The sequence below is a fragment of the Callorhinchus milii genome, unplaced genomic scaffold, assembly GCF_018977255.1.
Source record: "Callorhinchus milii isolate IMCB2004 unplaced genomic scaffold, IMCB_Cmil_1.0 Scaffold70, whole genome shotgun sequence".
In the NCBI taxonomy this organism is placed as follows: Eukaryota; Metazoa; Chordata; class Chondrichthyes; order Chimaeriformes; family Callorhinchidae; genus Callorhinchus; species Callorhinchus milii.
The window spans coordinates 71,675-90,295 of NW_024704811.1; the positions used below are offsets into that span (position 1 = coordinate 71,675).

The 18,621-nt window shown below is 52.6% G+C and overlaps 2 protein-coding genes across 4 annotated transcripts in view; one reads left to right on the forward strand and one right to left on the reverse strand.

Moving 5' to 3' along the window:
- Positions 1-495: 495 nt before the first annotated feature.
- Positions 496-9,564, reverse strand: LOC103183633 (TBC1 domain family member 20). The gene is made up of 8 exons (XM_042345633.1): positions 9,386-9,564; positions 7,165-7,353; positions 5,508-5,588; positions 4,403-4,589; positions 4,137-4,238; positions 3,173-3,314; positions 1,687-1,871; positions 496-829 (listed from the first exon to the last, which is right to left on the reverse strand). The coding sequence occupies exons 1-8, from the start codon at positions 9,468-9,470 to the stop codon at positions 583-585; spliced, it is 1,218 nt and encodes a 405-aa protein (XP_042201567.1). The 5' UTR covers positions 9,471-9,564; the 3' UTR covers positions 496-582.
- A 3,245-nt stretch (positions 9,565-12,809) lies between these two features.
- The window catches only part of LOC103183634 (diacylglycerol O-acyltransferase 1), a 33,741-nt gene continuing 27,929 nt past the window's right edge, over positions 12,810-18,621 (forward strand). The window contains exons 1-2 of one of the 3 annotated variants that reach the window (XM_042345645.1): positions 12,986-13,046; positions 17,065-17,262. In XM_042345645.1, the coding sequence (XP_042201579.1) occupies positions 17,246-17,262 (17 nt within the window). In that variant the 5' untranslated portion in view covers positions 12,986-13,046; positions 17,065-17,245. Of the gene's footprint in view, positions 13,047-16,699; positions 17,263-18,621 lie in introns of those variants that run through there. The other 2 variants (XM_042345644.1, XM_042345646.1) reach the window with 2 other exon arrangements.

Below are 18,621 nucleotides of genomic sequence, written 5' to 3' on the forward strand. Positions count from 1 at the left end.
GAGATGTCTCGAAGCGCTTCACAGAATATACTACACAGCGAATTGACTGTGTGTTTTGTGGGTGAAATGCGGCGGCCAATTGCGCACAGCAGCGTCCCCACAAACACCGAGCGATCAAATCATTATGATTCTTGAAGGGATCGTTACCCCCGGAAATAGGGTTCCTACTTACTGCGAGGTAAACAGAGCCGTGTCCAGTAAAGAAACTAGCCCTGCCCGGGAATCAGACCCAGGTCCTCAACTCGCTCCAAAGTGACCCGTATGGCCACGACAGATCAGAATCGGGCCCCCGCCCTCTGTGACGGTCTCTAGTCCGGTTCCTGAGCCAGGAGGGTCCGCAGTATTCCAGAGCACTCACTGCTGACAACAGCACAGCCCGGCCCGGCTCATCGGCAGGACCTGGAAGGGCAGAGTCGTCGCTGGGGACAGGGAATCCGCCCACTCAGTTCCTGTTAAACCTGCAGCCAAAGCCCTAATGGGGAGGGTGGTCCGAGCTGGACGAGCAGCGGGGAAGCTTGGCCATTCAGCGATATCAATGGTAAGCTGTGATGGTTTGTGGTGGGCACACGTTGGGGAGAAGCTTCATGAAAATAGCTGCAGAACGAACTCCGGGCTCCACTCCACCGCGGTATTGACAACGGCAATAGCAGCGGCGCCCAGTGTGGCAGTCAGTGCCCACACTGCCATCCGGACCAGCTGGCTGGCGCCAGGCGAGGATGTGGGCTGGCACTGGGCACCCGCGCTCTCCCACTGCTCGCTACGTAGCACCCGGTCCGGCCGCTGCAGGCACCTGGACAGCTGGAAACCCTGGAAACTGCTGACGGCGATACTGTGGGTGGAGGGAAAAACATGTCACAGAACCACCCTGCCTCTTACACACTCTCACACTCACACACACACACATCTTCGAGACGTCTCAAAGCGCTTCAGAGAATATAGTGTAAAGTGAATTGACTATCTTTTGTGGGCGAAATGCGGCAGCCAATCGCACACAACAGAGTCCCAGAAACAGTCGTGGATTGAGTGACCAAATTATTATTACTTATTTAACTCTTTTTTTTTTTAAAACATGGGATTATTACCCCCGGAATAGCAATCCGCCAATCGACTAAAGCGTGTGGCGTAAGGAAACTTGCCCAACGTTTCACCCCGCCCGGGAATCGAACCCAAATACTCTCGCTTGTGAGACGAGCGCTCTAACCACTACAACAACAACAAGATTTCATTTATAGAGCGCCTTTCACGTCGGGAGGACGTCCCAAGGCGCTAAGCTACCGGACTCCACTATCTATATAGTGCCCTTCACGCAGGGTAGCATCCCGAAGCTCTTGACAGCGGCGGAGTCTGACAACAAGCCAGGGGAGAGGGAGGAGGGGGAGAGGTGACCCTAAGTACGATTAAAAAGGAAGGGCTTTAGGCGGGATTTGAAGGTGGCGAGGCAGGAGGCAAGGCGGATGGATTGAGGGAGAGAGTTCCAGAGCTTCGGGACGTAGTGGCTGAAGGCAGGGCCACCGATGGTGGAGCGGAGGGGACGAGGGACAAGCAGGAGGCCGGAGAAAGCCGACAGAGCAGCGGGTGGTGGAGCGGGGAGTAAGCAGGTCGGAGAGGTAGGGAGGTGCGAGGGCACGAAGGGATGGATTTGAAAACAAGTGAGAGGATGATGATATTATTAGAGTATGAGCTTGCCTCTTGTGGTGCTGCAGGGCGGGTAGCTTGGCGAGCTGAGAGGGCGGATAGCGCGAAAACAGCTCTTCTGCTCTCTGTATCAGGGCTTGGTACGGCAGGTCCTGTGGGATCTGGGACAGCAGCTGGTGGACACTGGGCATGTCACAGTCACACCTCAGGACAGCCTCTTCCCTGTGCAGAACAACCTGAAACACAGACACACCCGCCTGTCAGCTCTCCCCCACAGAGCAACCCACTCTGCCACAGGTCAGGTACGGCACCGGTCACACGCACGTACCTCACACCCAACAACAACACATTACATTTACACAGCGGCTTTCAAGTCAGGAGGATGTCCCAAGGCGTTGGACAGTCAAGGACTTGGACCTGAACTGGTGGGGAGTGTTGGGATCAGTTGATGGTAGGGCGGGAGATGTGGAGCAGGTCAGAGCTTGCTGAGTGGAGGAGGGAGCAGACAGGTTGATATGGAGTTAGCAGGTGACAGAGGTATGGAGTGGAGGGCCTTGAAGGTGTGAACGAGGATACTGAACTCTACTCAAACTATCATTCAACGGTTTCGCCATCTCCCACCTCAATTTCTCCGACGTGTTCCTCGCTGGTCTGCCCAGCGCTACCAATCACACAGTCTAACCAATTCAACCTCCACCAGCCGTATCCTCAGCCACACCAAACTCTGCACCATCATCACCCCAGTCCCGCAGTGTAGTAGTTAGCGCGCTCGCTTCGCAAGGCAAGAGGATTCCCGGGTTTGATTCCCGGCAGGGCAAAGCTTAGGTGAGTTTCCTTACTCACACATTCTTCTGGTTATCTAGCAGTTGGAACCCGATTGTTAAGTCAACTGGTGGACCGCTTTTCCGGGGATAATAATAATCCCTCCAAAAAAACATTCGATCCACGACTGCCTGTGGGACACTGCTGTGCGCAATTGGCTGCCGTGTTTCACCCACAAAATATACACTTTGTAGTATATCCAGTCAAGTGCTTTGATGCGTGTCAATGACGTGAAAAGACGCTGTATCAAATGTAAGGATTATTATTATTGTTATTATTCAGGACAATTGGCGAAAGAACCAGAGGGGGGAACGGTGAGAATTTTTCTTAACAGAGAGAGAGAGTTGTTACGGTCTGGAATGCACTACATTGAAAGGGCAGTGAAAACAGATTCGATAACAACTTTCAAAGGGGAATTAGATAGGTAGTTGAAAAGGAAAAATTTGCAAGGATATGGGGGAAGAGCGGGGGAGTGGGACTAATTGGGCAGCTCTTCCAAAGAGCCGGCTCAGGCACGATGGGCCGAATGGCCTCCTTCTGTGCTGTAATATTCTCTGATTCTACACAAAGTGAGTGACCTCGAATGGAAATCGTATGCGTGCGCTAGACAGGTTACTCACCGACCCCGCGCTGACAAGGGGCTGACTTTTCCCCACGGGGAGGAATGGAGGGGGAGAGGTGGAGTGGGAGGAGGAAGGCTGAAACAACCACCTACCACTGCAGCGAAGTAGATGGCCATGAGGGGGTGACTCGCCAGGAAGAAGTCGTACAGCCGGACTGTGTGGCAGAACTCAGAGAGGACATGTCCATACCAGGTGATCAGCCAGCTCAGTGCAAAGATGGTGCCCACCTCAGCCCTGCAACACACACACACACAAACACACACTCGTACACACTGCAGACAGCCAGAGGCACTGCTGGGTGGGATAACAACAACTTGAACGTATATTCGGCACTTTCAGGCCAGGTTACTGAGCAAGGTAGGGAGGGGAAAGCTCCTAACCGAAACCACGGTCAAAGAGGTAATAATAGTAATCCTTGCATTTTACATAGCGCCCTATCGTGTCTTCGAGACGTCTCAAAGCGCTTCACAGAATACACTGTAAAGTGAACTGTCTGTGTATTTTGTGGGAGAAATGCGGCAGCCAATTGCAGTGTCGCGGATGGAGTGACCAAATGATTATTATTTTTAAATTTTATTTATTTATTTTTTTTAAAAAGGATTATTACCCCCGGAAAAGGACCTGGATTCCCGGGTGGGGCGAAACCTTCGTAAAGTTTCTTTACTCCACGCGCCTCTGGTTACCCAGCAGTAAGTAGGAGCCGGATTGTTAATCAATCGGCAGATTGCTTTCCAGGGGTAAGAATTCTTAAAAAAAAAATGGTTACTCAATGCATGACTGTTTGTGGGATGCTGCTGTGTGTGTTTCACCCACAAAATAACAGTCAATTCACTTTACAGTATATTCTGTGAAGCGCTTTGAGATGTCTCGAAGAGTTGATAAGGCGCTATATCAAATGCTAGGATTATTATTATTATAATAGACATTTCCTAACGGCTGTACAAAGTGCCAGTGGCAAAGGTCAGAGAGCAGACTGGCAGCCTGTCTCACGTGTTACAGGAGTGTGTCTGCGCTGGTGCTCTGGCCACTCGCTGGGCACGGGACGTGGAAATTCACCTCTGGATAAACTCGTGAAGCTCTGGCTTCACTTGCTCCAAGATGGCCATCAGGTAGTTGAGGATATGTTTGGTGTTCTCCATTGTGTTGTCCATGAAGTCCCTGTGGAAAGAAAGTGGAGGGGACGTCATCACTGTTATTATAATAATAATCCTTGTTGGGGGTCAAGTGACCTGAAATGGGGGGAAGGGGGGTGCAGCAAGAGCCAGGTGACTGGCCTGAGATTAGAGGGGTGGGGGAGGGAAGAGTGCGAATGACTTACTGACCTGAGATGATGGGTGGAGAGGATCTGCAGGAGAGCCGCAGCCATGCGTGGCCCCATCACCAGCAGGAAGGTGACGGCGATGTCGTGGTAGCCCTGGTAATAGTGCAGTTGTGGGTTCCCCTTCAAGACGTACAGGATCACGTCAATTAGCTGCTGCTGCAGTGCCACCCGCTGATCCACTCGCATGCCTGTCCCCAACATAACACAACACAGCCATTTAGCCAGCCAGCACTGACACGACGGGGAGAGAGAGCACAGCGCTCCGGCGTTGAATGGCCTCTGTCTGCGATGGACTTTCTATGATTCGATGGCCCGAATTCCTGCAACGATCCAGGTCCCCAGGATAACACATGAGCAGGATTTTTTTTTCCATGTCTGCGGCCTCTTTTACTTGACACCTGCCGGAGATCAACTCATCTCACCCCATCCACCCGGCCCAAAGTAAATACCAACCCAGCTTTCCTTTACCTCTGGCCAGACCTGTGTGCAGTATTCCTGCAGATTCATTGGCAGAAATAACAGCTGTTGGACCCAGCAGTGCTGCAGTGCCATACGTGTCCCAGTAGACGGCAACATAGAGAGCCAGAAAGGTACACATAGCTGCACCTACCCACCCCACTCGCCTCCAAAAATGTTGGGTCATTCAGTCAATCATTTATACGAGTTGTTAAACCGAGATCCTGTTGCCTATTCCGTGGACGTTAAAGATCCCGCGGCGCTCTTCAGAAAGGGCAGGAAGTTTCTCTCTCCGGGTGTCCTGGCCAACGATCCCCCAGATAAAATTTGCCATTAAATTTTTTTTTTTTTTTTTTTTGCTTAAGAGTCTCCAAACCAAACTGAGAATTCCACGCATCCCACCTACACATGGAAATCCCAGAGACAGATTGTTGGACTGGAATGCGCTCTCTCTCTCCCTGGTGGGACGCATCCCGCTTACCTAATTCCGAAAAAGTATTAGGCGCGGGTTGGCAAGAGTTGGCCAAGACTCGGGGACCCCACAGTTGTTGTGGTTTGCGTATGAAACCCTTTCGGTAATGCGACAAGGTGCTGTAACACGTGCGAGGATGCTACTCATTAACTTCCTTAACTTTCTGTCTGACGCTCACCTTGTGGGAACCTGCTCAGTGACCTCTTCACGTCCATCAGCACCTGGTTGTAGTCCTTGTGGTTTGTTCTTACAGCTTTACCTGTAGAAATGAGTGGTCACATCACAGGCTCCTCTAACTCACAACCTTCTCTGCTCTCATACCCTACACCTACACCATTACACAAGAGAAAGTCTGTTGCTTTTTTCCTTTGGGTTAGAGGATAGAGTTCAAAATTCTCGTCCTCGTCTTCAAAGCCATCCACGGCCTTGCTCCTCCCTACCTCTATGACCTGCTCACCCCGTATCAACCTGTCCACTCCCTCCGCTCAGCAGGCTCCGGCCTGCTCCACGTCCCCCATCCAGCCCGCCCCACCATCGGCAATCGAACCTTCAGCCTTTCTGCCCCCACCCTTTGGAACTCTATCCCACAGTCTCTTTGCCTCGCCCCCTCCTTTGCCTCCTTCAAGGCCCATCTCAAGACCCCTCCTCTTCGATCGCGCCTTCGGCCACCCTCCTACCTCTACCCTCGGGTCCAAATCCCTGACTGTCCAGCCCCTTGGGACGTCCTCCCACCGTGAAAGGCTCTGTGTAAATGTAATCTATTGTTTGTTGTCAGAAGGTTTCAAGTCCCACAAGCGGACTTTGAGCTCACAGTCCAGGTTGACACCGCAGCCAAGTACTGGGGGGAGCACTTTATTGTCAAAGGCGCCGTCCTTCAGATGAAACATTAACCACTAAACTGAGCTCCCGTCTGTGCCTTCTCCAGTGGATGTTAAAGATCCCGTGGCACTATTGGAAAAGAGAAGCGAGTTTCTCTCTCCCGGTGTCCTGGCCAACATTCCCCTATTGATTGGCCACTTATGTTTCAAGGGTGTTGTTTTGCCCCAAAATGACTGACTTATTTGCCCGTAAAAACAATCACTACACTTATAATATATAGTAATCCTTGCATTTGATATAGTGCTTTTCACGTCGTCGCGACGTCTCAAAGCGCTTCAAAGAATAGTCTGTAAAGTGAATTGACTGTATATTTGTGGGCGAAACGCGGCGGCCAATTGCGCACAGCAATGTCCCACAAACAGTCGTCGATTGAAAATGACCAACTTATTATTGTTTTGTTTAGGAGGGATTATTATTGACATAATAATCTGAAGCGCTTCGAGACATTTGATATTAAGCTGCTATAAAATTCAAGCTCCCTTACACACACATCTCCCACACACATACACACATCTCCCTCACACGTATACACACGCACACAACCTCACGTACACACTTCACATACCACCTCGCACGCGCGCACACCCCTTACACACACATAACCTCACAAACACCTCCCTCACACACGCACCGCCCTTTCACCAACATACCCCTCCATCGCACCTACACGCACCGCTCACACACAAACGTGCCCCTCACAAACACACATACCGTACACATACCGATCGATGCACGTGCTTCCCTGGAAGCACACATAAACGCAGGCATACACACCCACCAATTTCCTCCTCCTGACCCCCACACATACAACCTGCATGCACACACTAACGCACACATAGACATTGACACACACACACACACTGGGACAGCGTGCGTGCACACACTGACACACACACACACAGGAACAGCCTGCATGCACACATTGACACATGCACACACACGCACACACATGTTACCTGGTTTGGGAGGTAGATTGTAAACATTGACATTTAGCAGCTTGGGCCAGACCTTCCTGCGGATCTCGTTGGTCAGCAACCCCCCCTCACTGACTGCCGCCCTCCGCAAGGCCTCCACGTCCACAGGGTCAGCGTTCAGGGCCCGATGGATTTCCAGCAGCTTCAGGCGCTTTCTGGCCCCAGGATCCACTGAGACAGAAACACAGTGAATACAAGTAAATACTCTGTACTGCATTTCGAACAGAGAGGATATTCTAGCTCTGGGTAAGAGGTTGTGGATTCAAACTTTACATCGGGACTTTATAATAATTATAATAATCCGTGCATTTAATATAGTGCCTTATCACATCATCGAGATGTCTCAAAGCGCTTCACAGTACATACTGTAAAGTATATTTTGTGAGTGAAAAGCGGCAGCCAATCTATGAATAAGTGGAGTAGCAGAAGTCGCTGGGAACACTCAGCAGGTCAGGCAGCACCTATGGAAAAAGGAAAGTGAATCAACGTCTCGGGTCCACAACAGGGGAGGCAAGGGACGGAGAACATGGGGTAAACAGGGGATGATGGGTGAAAGAGGTGTTAATGATGCAAAACAATGGGGGCAATTGCAACAAACCAGGGGAAAAGAGATGTTAATAGTGCAAAAAGGGGGGGGGGGTGGGAAATTACAACAAAAGCAGAACAACAACAAAATTACATTTATGGCGCGCCCTTCACCTTGGGGGGAATAAGTGCAATGATTATTAATGTGAGCAAAACAAATAGCGGAGTGCCCCCCATCGGTGGAGAAGAACCACAACTGCAGTCGGCTGCGATGAAAGAATTTAAATTAAGTAATAGTAATCCTTGCATTATCCCGTCAATTGAGATGTCTCAAAGCGCTTCGCAGGAGATACTGTAAAGTGAGGTGACTGTGTATTTTGTGGGTGAAACGCGGCCGCCAGTCGCGGACAGCAGTGAGTTGGTGACCTGATAGAGGTCTCTGAAATGATGAAAGGTTTTGATAGGGGTAGACATGGAGAAGATGTTTCCACTTGTGGGGGAGACCAAAACCAGAGGCCATTAATATATATATATATATGTGTGTGTGTATATATATATTAAATAGCAATAAATCAAATAGGGAAGTCAGAAGAAACTTATTTACCCGGAGAGTGGTGGGAATGCGGAACTTGCTGCCACAAGGGGTAGTTGAGGCGAATGGCATAGATGCATTTAAGGGGAAGCGAAATAGGTACCTCTGGAAGACGTGAAAAGCGCTATACCAAATGCAAGGATTATTATTACTCTTATTAATTAGTATGACTACCACAAGAGGAAGACAGGAATAGAAGGTTGTGCTGGTAGGTTTAGTTGAGGGAGGGCAGGAGGAGGCTCACGTGGAGCGTAGACCAGTTGGGCCGAATGGCCTGTTTCTGTGCTGTATCTTCCATGTAATTCTGCGGCAGCGCTTCGGGACGTCAGCAAAATGTGATAAAACCGTTACATCAAATGCAATAATTATTATTATTATTATTATTATTAAGTGTGTAAAGGCACCACGCAGCACGTTCACAGCTTAGATAACTGAGCCTCCCGCTTTTAAACCCCCAAACCTCCTTCTTTAAACCCCCGAACCTCCCCTTTTAAACCCCCGGAAACCTCCCCTTTAAACCCAGAACCTCCCCTTTAAACCCCCGAACCTCCCCCTTTAAACCCCCGAACCTCCCCTTTAAACCCCGAACCTCCCCTTTAAACCCCGAACCTCCCCCTTTAAACCCCGAATCTCCCCTTTAAACCCCCGAACCTCCCCTTTAAACCCCCGAACCTCCCCTTTAAACCCAGAACCTCCCCTTTAAACCCCGAACCTCCCCCTTTAAAACCCCCGAACCTCCCCTTAAACCCCGAACCTCCCCTTTAAAACCCCGAACCTCCCCTTTAACCCCGAACCTCCCCTTTAAACCCCGAACCTCCCCCTTAAACCCCGAACCTCCCCCTTTAAACCCCCGAACCTCCCCTTTAAACCCAGAACCTCCCCTTTAAACCCCGAACCTCCCCTTTAAACCCCGAACCTCCTCCTTTAAACCCCGAACCTCCCCTTTAAACCCCCGAACCTCCCCTTTGAACCCCGAACCTCCCCTTTAAACCCCGAACCTCCCCTTTAAACCCCCGAACCTCCCCTTTAAATCTCTGAACGACTTTCCCTTTAACACCCCTGAACCTCCCCTTTAAGGAGCCATACCTGTGGCCGCTTTGCCATCACGGAGAGCGGCGGCGGCGGCTCCATGATGACCGGCACTCGATCTCCGGCCTCTCCTCCCGCTCATGGACGCCGCCCGTCACTTACTTCACCGTCAGAGACGAGCGACAACTGAAGCCCCGCGCGTCCCGAACGGCGGCTGCGGCTGCGAGCGACCCGCCTCCCACTCTGATTGGTCCACAGAACGCCGGGCGTGGCCACAGTCTCGAATTTCGATTGGTTCCATCCAACGTCAACCCACCAGGGTCTCGTTCCGATTGCTCAGGACTCACGTCAATCAACTGGCGGGGGGGGGTGGCCTGTGGGAGGCGGGATCCGCTTTTCATTGGTTTAGAACGATGTCGATCATTGGCGCTCCTCTCCGGATTGGGTCGGAATGCATCGTCCGCATCCCGCCTCTCGCCCCGAGGCAGGGAGCATGCGCGGCGCGACAAGCATTCTGGGGGTTGTAGTCCTTGGTCGGGATGACACTGAAATAATAACAATGATGATTTGATACAACGCCTTATCCCGTCTTCGCGGCTTCTCAAAGCACTTCACGGGATAGACTGTAAAGTGCAGTGATCCCCCGGGGTCTGGCCTCCTCCTGGTCCCCCGAGCCCTCCGCTCCACCCTCGGCGGCCGCGCCTTCAGCCACTATGCCCCGAGGCTCTGGAACTGCCTTCCTCACTCCCTTCGTCTCACTCCCTCCCTTCCTATTTTCAGGTCTCTGCTGAAGACCTTTCTTTCCGTTCGCCCACAAATATACAGTCAATTCACTTTACAGTGTGTTCTGTGAAGCGCTTTGGGACGTCCTCTCCCGACGTGAAAAGCGCTATATCAAATGCAAGGATTATTATTATTATTATTATTATTTTCGACCGCACCTTTGGTCACCTTCCCCCACCCCCCCCCCACCACCCCCCGCCCCACCCCCCGGCTCGACCCCGGGATCCGTGACTGTGAAGCGCTCTCTGAGACGCCGTCCGGCGCGGAGGGCCGGTATAAATCCGCGTTGCTGTTGTTGTCGTCGTATTTTGTGGGCGAAAATGCGGCAGCCAATTGCATGCAGCGACGTGCCACAAACAGTCGTGGACTGAGCGACCAAATTATTATTATTTCTTTTTTTCAGGAGGGATTATTACCCCCAGAAAAGCGATCCACCAATCGGTGGATTACAACCGGGTTCCTACTTACTGCGAGACAAACAACAAGTTGCATTTATATATATATATATTATACATTATAGCGCCCTTCACGTGGGTTAGCGCTTGACAGTGACGGAGCCTGATCCCGAGCCGGGGGGGGGAGAGGGAAGGGGAGGTGACCGTAATCACGATCAAAAGGGAAAGTCTTTAGGCGTGATTTGAAAGTGCAGAGGGAGGGATTGATGGAAAGAGTTCCAAAGTTTCGGGGCGTAGTGACTGAAGGCGCAACCGCCGATGGTGGAGCAGAGGAGCTGAGGGACGAAGAGGCGGTGGTGGAGGCAGCCAAGCGGAGGCAGCGGAGAGAGGAGCAAGCAAATCGGAGAGGTGGGGAGGTGCGAGGGCATGAAATGATATGAAAACGAGTGAGAGTATCGTGAAACCGATCCATTCGGTGATTGGAAAATTCTGTACACTGTTCGGTGTCTGAAAGGCACTGTCCAGCGCCTCGTGACGCACTCCCGACGTGAAAGGCGTGATACAAATGTAATCTTGTTGTTGTTGTTGTTGTTGGAACCAGCGGAGCCCGGCGAGGACCGCTGCGATGGGGGTGATGGAGTTTTGTGCGGGTGAGGAGGGGGTGCAGTTCTGATTTAGTTGTATTTTGTGTACGGGGGGGAGCGAGGGAAGACCAGCGAGGTGCGTGGCGGAAGGAAACTTGCCCTCGTTTCTTGCCCAGTCCGGGAAACGAACCCGGGTCCTTTGGTTTGCCTGGACGAGCGCTCTTGCCACTGAGCCGCAGCAAGAGTATATTCAGAGAAGGGCTTTGAGATGTCTCAAGGATGTGGTAACATGCTGTATCAAATGCAAGGATTATTATATTTTATTCTAGATTGATTGGATGAGCATGGATCCAAACAGAGACTCACACAAAGTATGAATGCCTGTTTTCCAAGTCCTGCACAAACACAAGGGATGGGATTGCCCATTCCCCCCCCCCCCCCCCCCCCCCCCCCCCAAAGCATCATGCTCCATATCCTGCCACAAGCTTTAATATAGTTCAGCAGCTAATCAATGTTTACACGGTGTACACTTGTAGCAGTTACAATTCTATTTTTGAGGTCAGTTTTGCGGTATTTCTGAACAGATTTCTTAATTAAGAATTCGGAAATCTGTGACGGTAACTGATGGGAATACTGCTCCACCTCAGTCTAATTCTGGACTATTATTCCCTCGAGATTAACAAGCGTAACATGCATGACTTACAATATATATGAAACGCCCTTTGTGTAAGATAACGTCTCAGAGCTCTGTATCTCCACCTGACAGTTACCAGACAGACAGGCTTCATTTACGAATAGTATTAACAATTTAAGAAGATACAAAGGTGGCATCTTTCTTAGAAAGGTAAAGAAAGACTGACTGATCGAGCAGAAGCTAATGTACGTGCAGCTTTTGGATCAGGAAATGTAAATCTCTCAAAGTCTTGTGGCTTAGCAATCTCTGATTCAAGGAAGTGGTGATAGCGAAGCAATGGGTCCTTATAATAATCCCTCCAAAACAAAACGATAATAAATTGGTCATTTTCAACCCACGCCTGTTTGTGTGTGGGACATTGCTGTGCGCAATTGGCTGCCGCGTTCGCCCACAAACATACAGTCAATTCACTCTACAGTGTGTTCTGTGAAGCGCTTTGGGACGTCCTCTCCCGACGTGAAAAGCGCTATATCAAATGCGAGGATTATTATTATTATTATTATTATATCAAATGCGAGGATTATTAAGAGGGGCCCACAAACAGCCGCAAGGCAAATGCCCGATTTTATGCCCGGGCGACAGCCGAAAATTCTCAACAACAAAAACAACTTGCACTTGCACAGCCCACCCACAAAGCAAGATAGCGGCTGCGCGCGCAGCGAGGGGTGTCCGGAAGTCGAGGCTGCGCGCGCAGTGAGGGAGCCCGGGGGTAGATGCTGCGCGCGCAGTGAGGGGAAACGCTGGGATCGGGGCTGCGCGCGCAGTGAGGGGAGCGCGGGCGGGTAGTGGGGAGGGTGGAGGCTGCGCGCGCAGTGAGGGGAGCGGAGGTAGAGGGTGCGCGCGCAGTGAGGGAGCGCGGGGGTGGCGGGGGTGGGGTAGAGGCTGCGCGCGCAGTGAGGGGAGCGGTGGTAGAGGGTGCGCGCGCAGTGAGGGGAGCGCGGGATGAGGGCGGGCAGCGCGAGAGCCAACCAACCGTTAAAGCGCCTCGCGGAGAACGGCGGCGGCGACGACGGACTCGCGCGGGAGAGACGCTGCCGATAGACTCGGTTCAGACTCGAAGTGACTCGAAGACGCTGAAGAGGGGCTCTTCGGAGCCGGTTATCGTTCCCCCTCTCTCACACCCACCCACGGGCCAGAGGGTGAGGAGAAGACATGAGCGGCTCAGCCAAGAGGCGAGCGGCGGCTCCGAAGGTGGCGAGGAGCCCCAGCCTGAGGCGGGAGGAGCGGAAGCCAGAGGAGGGCAGCCAGGCGGCCTGGCTCAGGTACTGCCCCCGTGACCCCCCCCCACCATGTACACTGCGATATACCCCTCCCCGTGTGTGCTGTGATATACCCCTCCCCGTGTACACGCTGTGATATACCCCTCCCGTTGCGCGCTGTGATATACCCCTCCCCGTGTCACACTGTGTATACCTCCCGTTACACACTGTGATATACCCCTCCCCGTGACACACTGTGATATACCCCTCCCTGTTCTTGATATACACCTCCCCGTGTGTGTGCTGTGATATACCCCTCCCCGTGTACACACTGTGATATACCCCTCCCCGTGTACACACTGTGATATACCCCTCCCCGTGTGTGCTGTGATATACACCTCCCCGTGTACACGCTGTGATATACCCCTCCCCGTGTGTGCTGTGATATACCCTCCCCGTGTACACACTGTGATATACCCCTCCCCGTGTGTGCTGTGATATACCCTCCCCGTGTACACACTGTGATATACCCCTCCCCGTGTACAAGCTGTGATATACCCCTCCCCGTGTGTGCTGTGATATACCCTCCCCGTGTACACTGTGATATACCCCTCCCCGTGTGTGCTGTGATATACCCCTCCCCGTGTACACGCTGTGATATACCCCTCCCCGTGTACACGCTGTGATATACCCCTCCCCGTGTGCACGCTGTGATATACCCCTCCCGTGTGTGCTGTGATATACCCTCCCGTGTGTGCTGTGATATACCCCTCCCCGTGTGTGCTGTGATATACCCCTCCCCGTGTGTGCTGTGATATCCCCGTGTGTGCTGTGATATACCCCTCCCCGTTGTACACGCTGTGATATACCCCTCCCCGTGTACACGCTGTGATATACCCCTCCCCGTGTGTGCTGTGATATACCCCTCCCCGTGTGTGCTGTGATATACCCCTCCCCGTGTACACGCTGTGATATACCCCTCCCCGTGTACACGCTGTGATATACCCCTCCCCGTGTACACGCTGTGATATACCCCTCCCCGTGTACACGCTGTGATATACCCCTCCCCGTGTACACGCTGTGATATACCCCTCCCCGTGTGCGCGCTGTGATATACCCCTCCCCGTGTGCGCGCTGTGATATACCCCTCCCCGTGTGCGCGCTGTGATATACCCCTCCCCGTGTGCGCGCTGTGATATACACCTCCCCGTGTGCGCGCTGTAATATACCCCTCTCCGTGTACACGCTGTGATATACCCCTCCCCGTGTGTGTGCTTTGATATACCCCTCCCCATGTACATGCTGTGATATACCCCTCCCCGTGTACATGCTGTGATATACCCCTCCCCGTGTACACGCTGTGATATACCCCTCCCCGTGTACACGCTGTGATATACCCCTCCCCGTGTACACGCTGTGATGTACCCCTCCCCGTGTACACTCTGTGATGTACCCCTCCCCGTGTACACACTGTGATGTACCCCTCCCCGTGTACACACTGTGATGTACCCCTCCCCGTGTACACACTGTGATGTACCCCTCCCCGTGTGCGCTGTGATATACCCCTCCCCGTGTGCGCTGTGATATACCCCTCCCCGTGTACACGCTGTGATATACCCCTCCCCGTGTACACGCTGTGATGTACCCCTCCCCGTGTACACACTGTGATGTACCCCTCCCCGTGTGCGCTGTGATATACCCCTCCCCGTGTGTGTGTGCTGTGATATACCCCTCCCCGTGTACACGCTGTGATATACCCCTCCCCGTGTACACACTGTGATATACCCCTCCCCGTGTGTGTGCTGTGATATACCCCTCCCCGTGTGTGTGCTGTGATATACCCCTCCCCCTGTACACACTGTGATGTACCCCTCCCCGTGTGCGCTGTGATATACCCCTCCCCGTGTGCGCTGTGATATACCCCTCCCCGTGTGTGCTGTGATATACCCCTCCCCGTGTACACACTGTGATATACCCCTCCCCGTGTGTGTGCTGTGATATACCCCTCCCCGTGTGTGCTGTGATATACCCCTCCCCGTGTGTGCTGTGATATACCCCTCCCCGTGTGTGTGCTGTGATATACCCCTCCCCGTGTACACACTGTGATATACCCCTCCCCGTGTACACACTGTGATATACCCCTCCCCGTGTACACACTGTGATATACCCCTCCCCGTGTGCGCACTGTGATATACCCTTCCCCGTGTGCGCGCTGTGATATACCCTTCCCCGTGTGCGCGCTGTGATATACCCTTCCCCGTGTGTGTGCTGTGATATACCCCTCCCCGTGTGTGTGCTGTGATATACCCCTCCCCATGTGTGCTGTGATATACCCCTCCCCGTGTGTGTGCTGTGATATACCCCTCCCCGTGTACACACTGTGATATACCTCTCCCCGTGTACACACTGTGATATACCCTTCCCCGTGTGCGCGCTGTGATATACCCTTCCCCGTGTGCGCGCTGTGATATACCCTTCCCCGTGTGCGCGCTGTGATATACCCCTCCCCGTGTGCGCGCTGTGATATACTCCTCCCCGTGTGCGCACTGTGATATACCTCTCCCCGTGTGCGCACTGTGATATACCCCTCCCCGTGTGCGCACTGTGATATACCCCTCCCCGTGTGTGCACTGTGATATACCCCTCCCCGTGTGCGCACTGTGATATACCCCTCCCCGTGTACACACTGTGATATACCCCTCCCCGTGTACACACTGTGATATACCCCTCCCCGTGTACGCACTGTGATATACCCCTCCCCGTGTGCGCACTGTGATTTCCCCTTCCCCGTGTGCGCGCTGTGATATACCCTTCCCCGTGTGCGCGCTGTGATATACCCTTCCCCGTGTGCGCGCTGTGATATACCCTTCCCCGTGTGTGTGCTGTGATATACCCCTCCCCGTGTGTGTGCTGTGATATACCCCTCCCCGTGTACACACTGTGATATACCCCTCCCCGTGTACACACTGTGATATACCCTTCCCCGTGTGCGCGCTGTGATATACCCTTCCCCGTGTGCGCGCTGTGATATACCCTTCCCCGTGTGCGCGCTGTGATATACCCCTCCCCGTGTGCGCGCTGTGATATACCCCTCCCCGTGTGCGCGCTGTGATATACCCCTCCCCGTGTGCGCGCTGTGATATACCCCTCCCCGTGTGCGCGCTGTGATATACCCCTCCCCGTGTGCGCGCTGTGATATACCCCTCCCCGTGTGCGCGCTGTGATATACCCCTCCCCGTGTACACGCTGTGATATACCCCTCCCCGTGTGCGCACTGTGATATACCCCTCCCCGTGTGCGCTGTGATATACCCTCCCCGTGTACGCGCTGTGATATACCCCTCCCCGTGTACGCGCTGTGATATACCCCTCCCCGTGTGCGCGCTGTGATATACCCCTCCCCGTGTGTGCTGTGATATACCCCTCCCCGTGTGCGCGCTGTGATATACCCCTCCCCGTGCGCGCTGTGATATACCCCTCCCCGTGCGCGCTGTGATATACCCCTCCCCGTGTGCGCGCTGTGATATACCCCTCCCCGTGTGCGCTGTGATATACCCCTCCCCGTGTGCGCGCTGTGATATACCCCTCCCCGTGTGCGCGCTGTGGACGGGGTTGTGCAGCCCTCGCCTTTCCCATTGAAGGCAGTTGGATTGAGCGCCTGATCCGGTTCATCGTGTGTCACGGCGTGAAGGCTGGACGTTGCCTTTGCTGTGGACTGCCGGATGCTTATGTGCACAACGCCTGGGCTTCAGGGAGTGAGTGAGGAGTGTGTGGGTATTGCGGCAGGGCGAGCTGGTTGGAAGTGAGCGCCCAGATTTAACTGACCCAGATGTTGGAGCTGCTGTGCAATTCTGTGCCTGTGTTAATGGGACAGAAGAAGCCTAGAAATGGGACCGCGAGAATAAGCTGTAGTTTGGAATGAACACCAACTGCTGGAACCTCCCAACCAACTCAACACTTGGAGAATGAGTTAACAACCGTGGAGACGGGGGGGGCGGGGAAAGGGGGAAAAAAGTTTGCTATAATACGGTAGCCGTGTGAGATCGTACCTTCTGTAAAAATGAGTCATCTGTTCTGTTTAGGTACCATTAGCAGTAAGAAAGTGGAGAGATGAAGAGGAAAGATGAGTGTAACCACAGCAGATTGATTCAGCGTTCCGGACAGTTAAGACCCATCCTACCAGCGAGACAGCACTGAGACTATAGCAACAGTAAAATCCCAGCAACTAGAGAGAAGTAGGAATGAACAGTATCAGTGGATGTGATGCAGATAAACGCAAGGTACTGCACTTAAGAAATAAAAAGTAGGGTTGGGGGGTGGGGGCGGTTTGGGCTATTCTAAAGGATAGAGGGATTAAGTGATATGGCGATAGGGCGGGTAAATGGAATTAGGTTAGAAGAACAGCCATGATCTTATTAAATAATGGGGCAGGCTCGAGAGGCCGAATGGCCTACTCCTGCTCTTACACCTTATGGATTTATGGGGTGTTTGGGTACATGCTGAGGGGGGGAGAAGCTGAGAGCCGTAGAGATGTCAACAACAACAACAAATTACATTTTATAGTACCTTTCACATCCCAAGGCGCTGGACAGTCAGGGGTTGGGATCAGGAGGGTGATCGAGGCGCAATCGTAGAGGAGTGTCTTGAAGGAGTTCAGAGACGGAGGGAGTCGAAGGGATGTGAGATAGAGTTCCAAAGAGTGGTGGGGCAGTCAGGACAGGGGACATGGAGCATGGCCAGGACCCGCTGCACGGACATGCTTATATGGAGTTATCAGGTCACAGAGGTAGGGAGGAGCAAGGTCTTGGAGGGCTTTGAAGCAAGCAGGAGGATTATGAACTCTACCCTCTTTTATTTACGTTAGTTAATTTGTTGCTCACAATGTCAACACAATATGAGATGGCAATATATAATGCTGTATCATATTGCAGAATCAGTTCGACCATGTCACTGTAACATAGGAGGGTTCAAATTGCCCGTGCAATGCAGAGGCAAGCAGTGAGTGTGAATCCCAGCGTTTAGCGGGTGTGCTATGAGGAACAATTTAGATGAGACCGTGCTCTTTAGCCTCGAAGAACAATGACTCGGGGGTGGGGGGGGGGTGGGGGGGGGGGGGGGTATCTTATAAAGGTATGTAAGAGTTTTAAATGGATTTGAGAAAGTAAACCCAGAACAGTGCTAACAGTGAGATACACCAAGGCAACAGCTTCAAGGTTATGAATAACGATAATCCTTGCATTTAACCCTTACCTGAAGGGCAGTTTGAGGACAGAAGACAGGAAGTATTTCTTTCCACAAAAGGGGCAACTAACAGTTAGACTGGAGATGCCAGGACGAGTGGTTGAGACCAGGACACTGGATTCTCTTAGAAAGCAGCTTGATGGTATAAAGGGAGGATGGTCGAGTGGGAATTCTAAAACAATGAGATCAAATGGGTTGCCTTTTGATCAAGTGCTCCGGGACACTACCCCGCATAAATACAGCTTCTTCTTGTTTCAATGCGAAACGTTTGTGTTCTCATGTGAGGACCAAAAGGGTTGAGTCGGAGCATTCGGGGGAGCAGATAAACGATAGTGTCGGTAATCAGAGTAGCAGCCACAAGATCCACATAAGGAGCAACGTAAGGGTCACAGATTTTC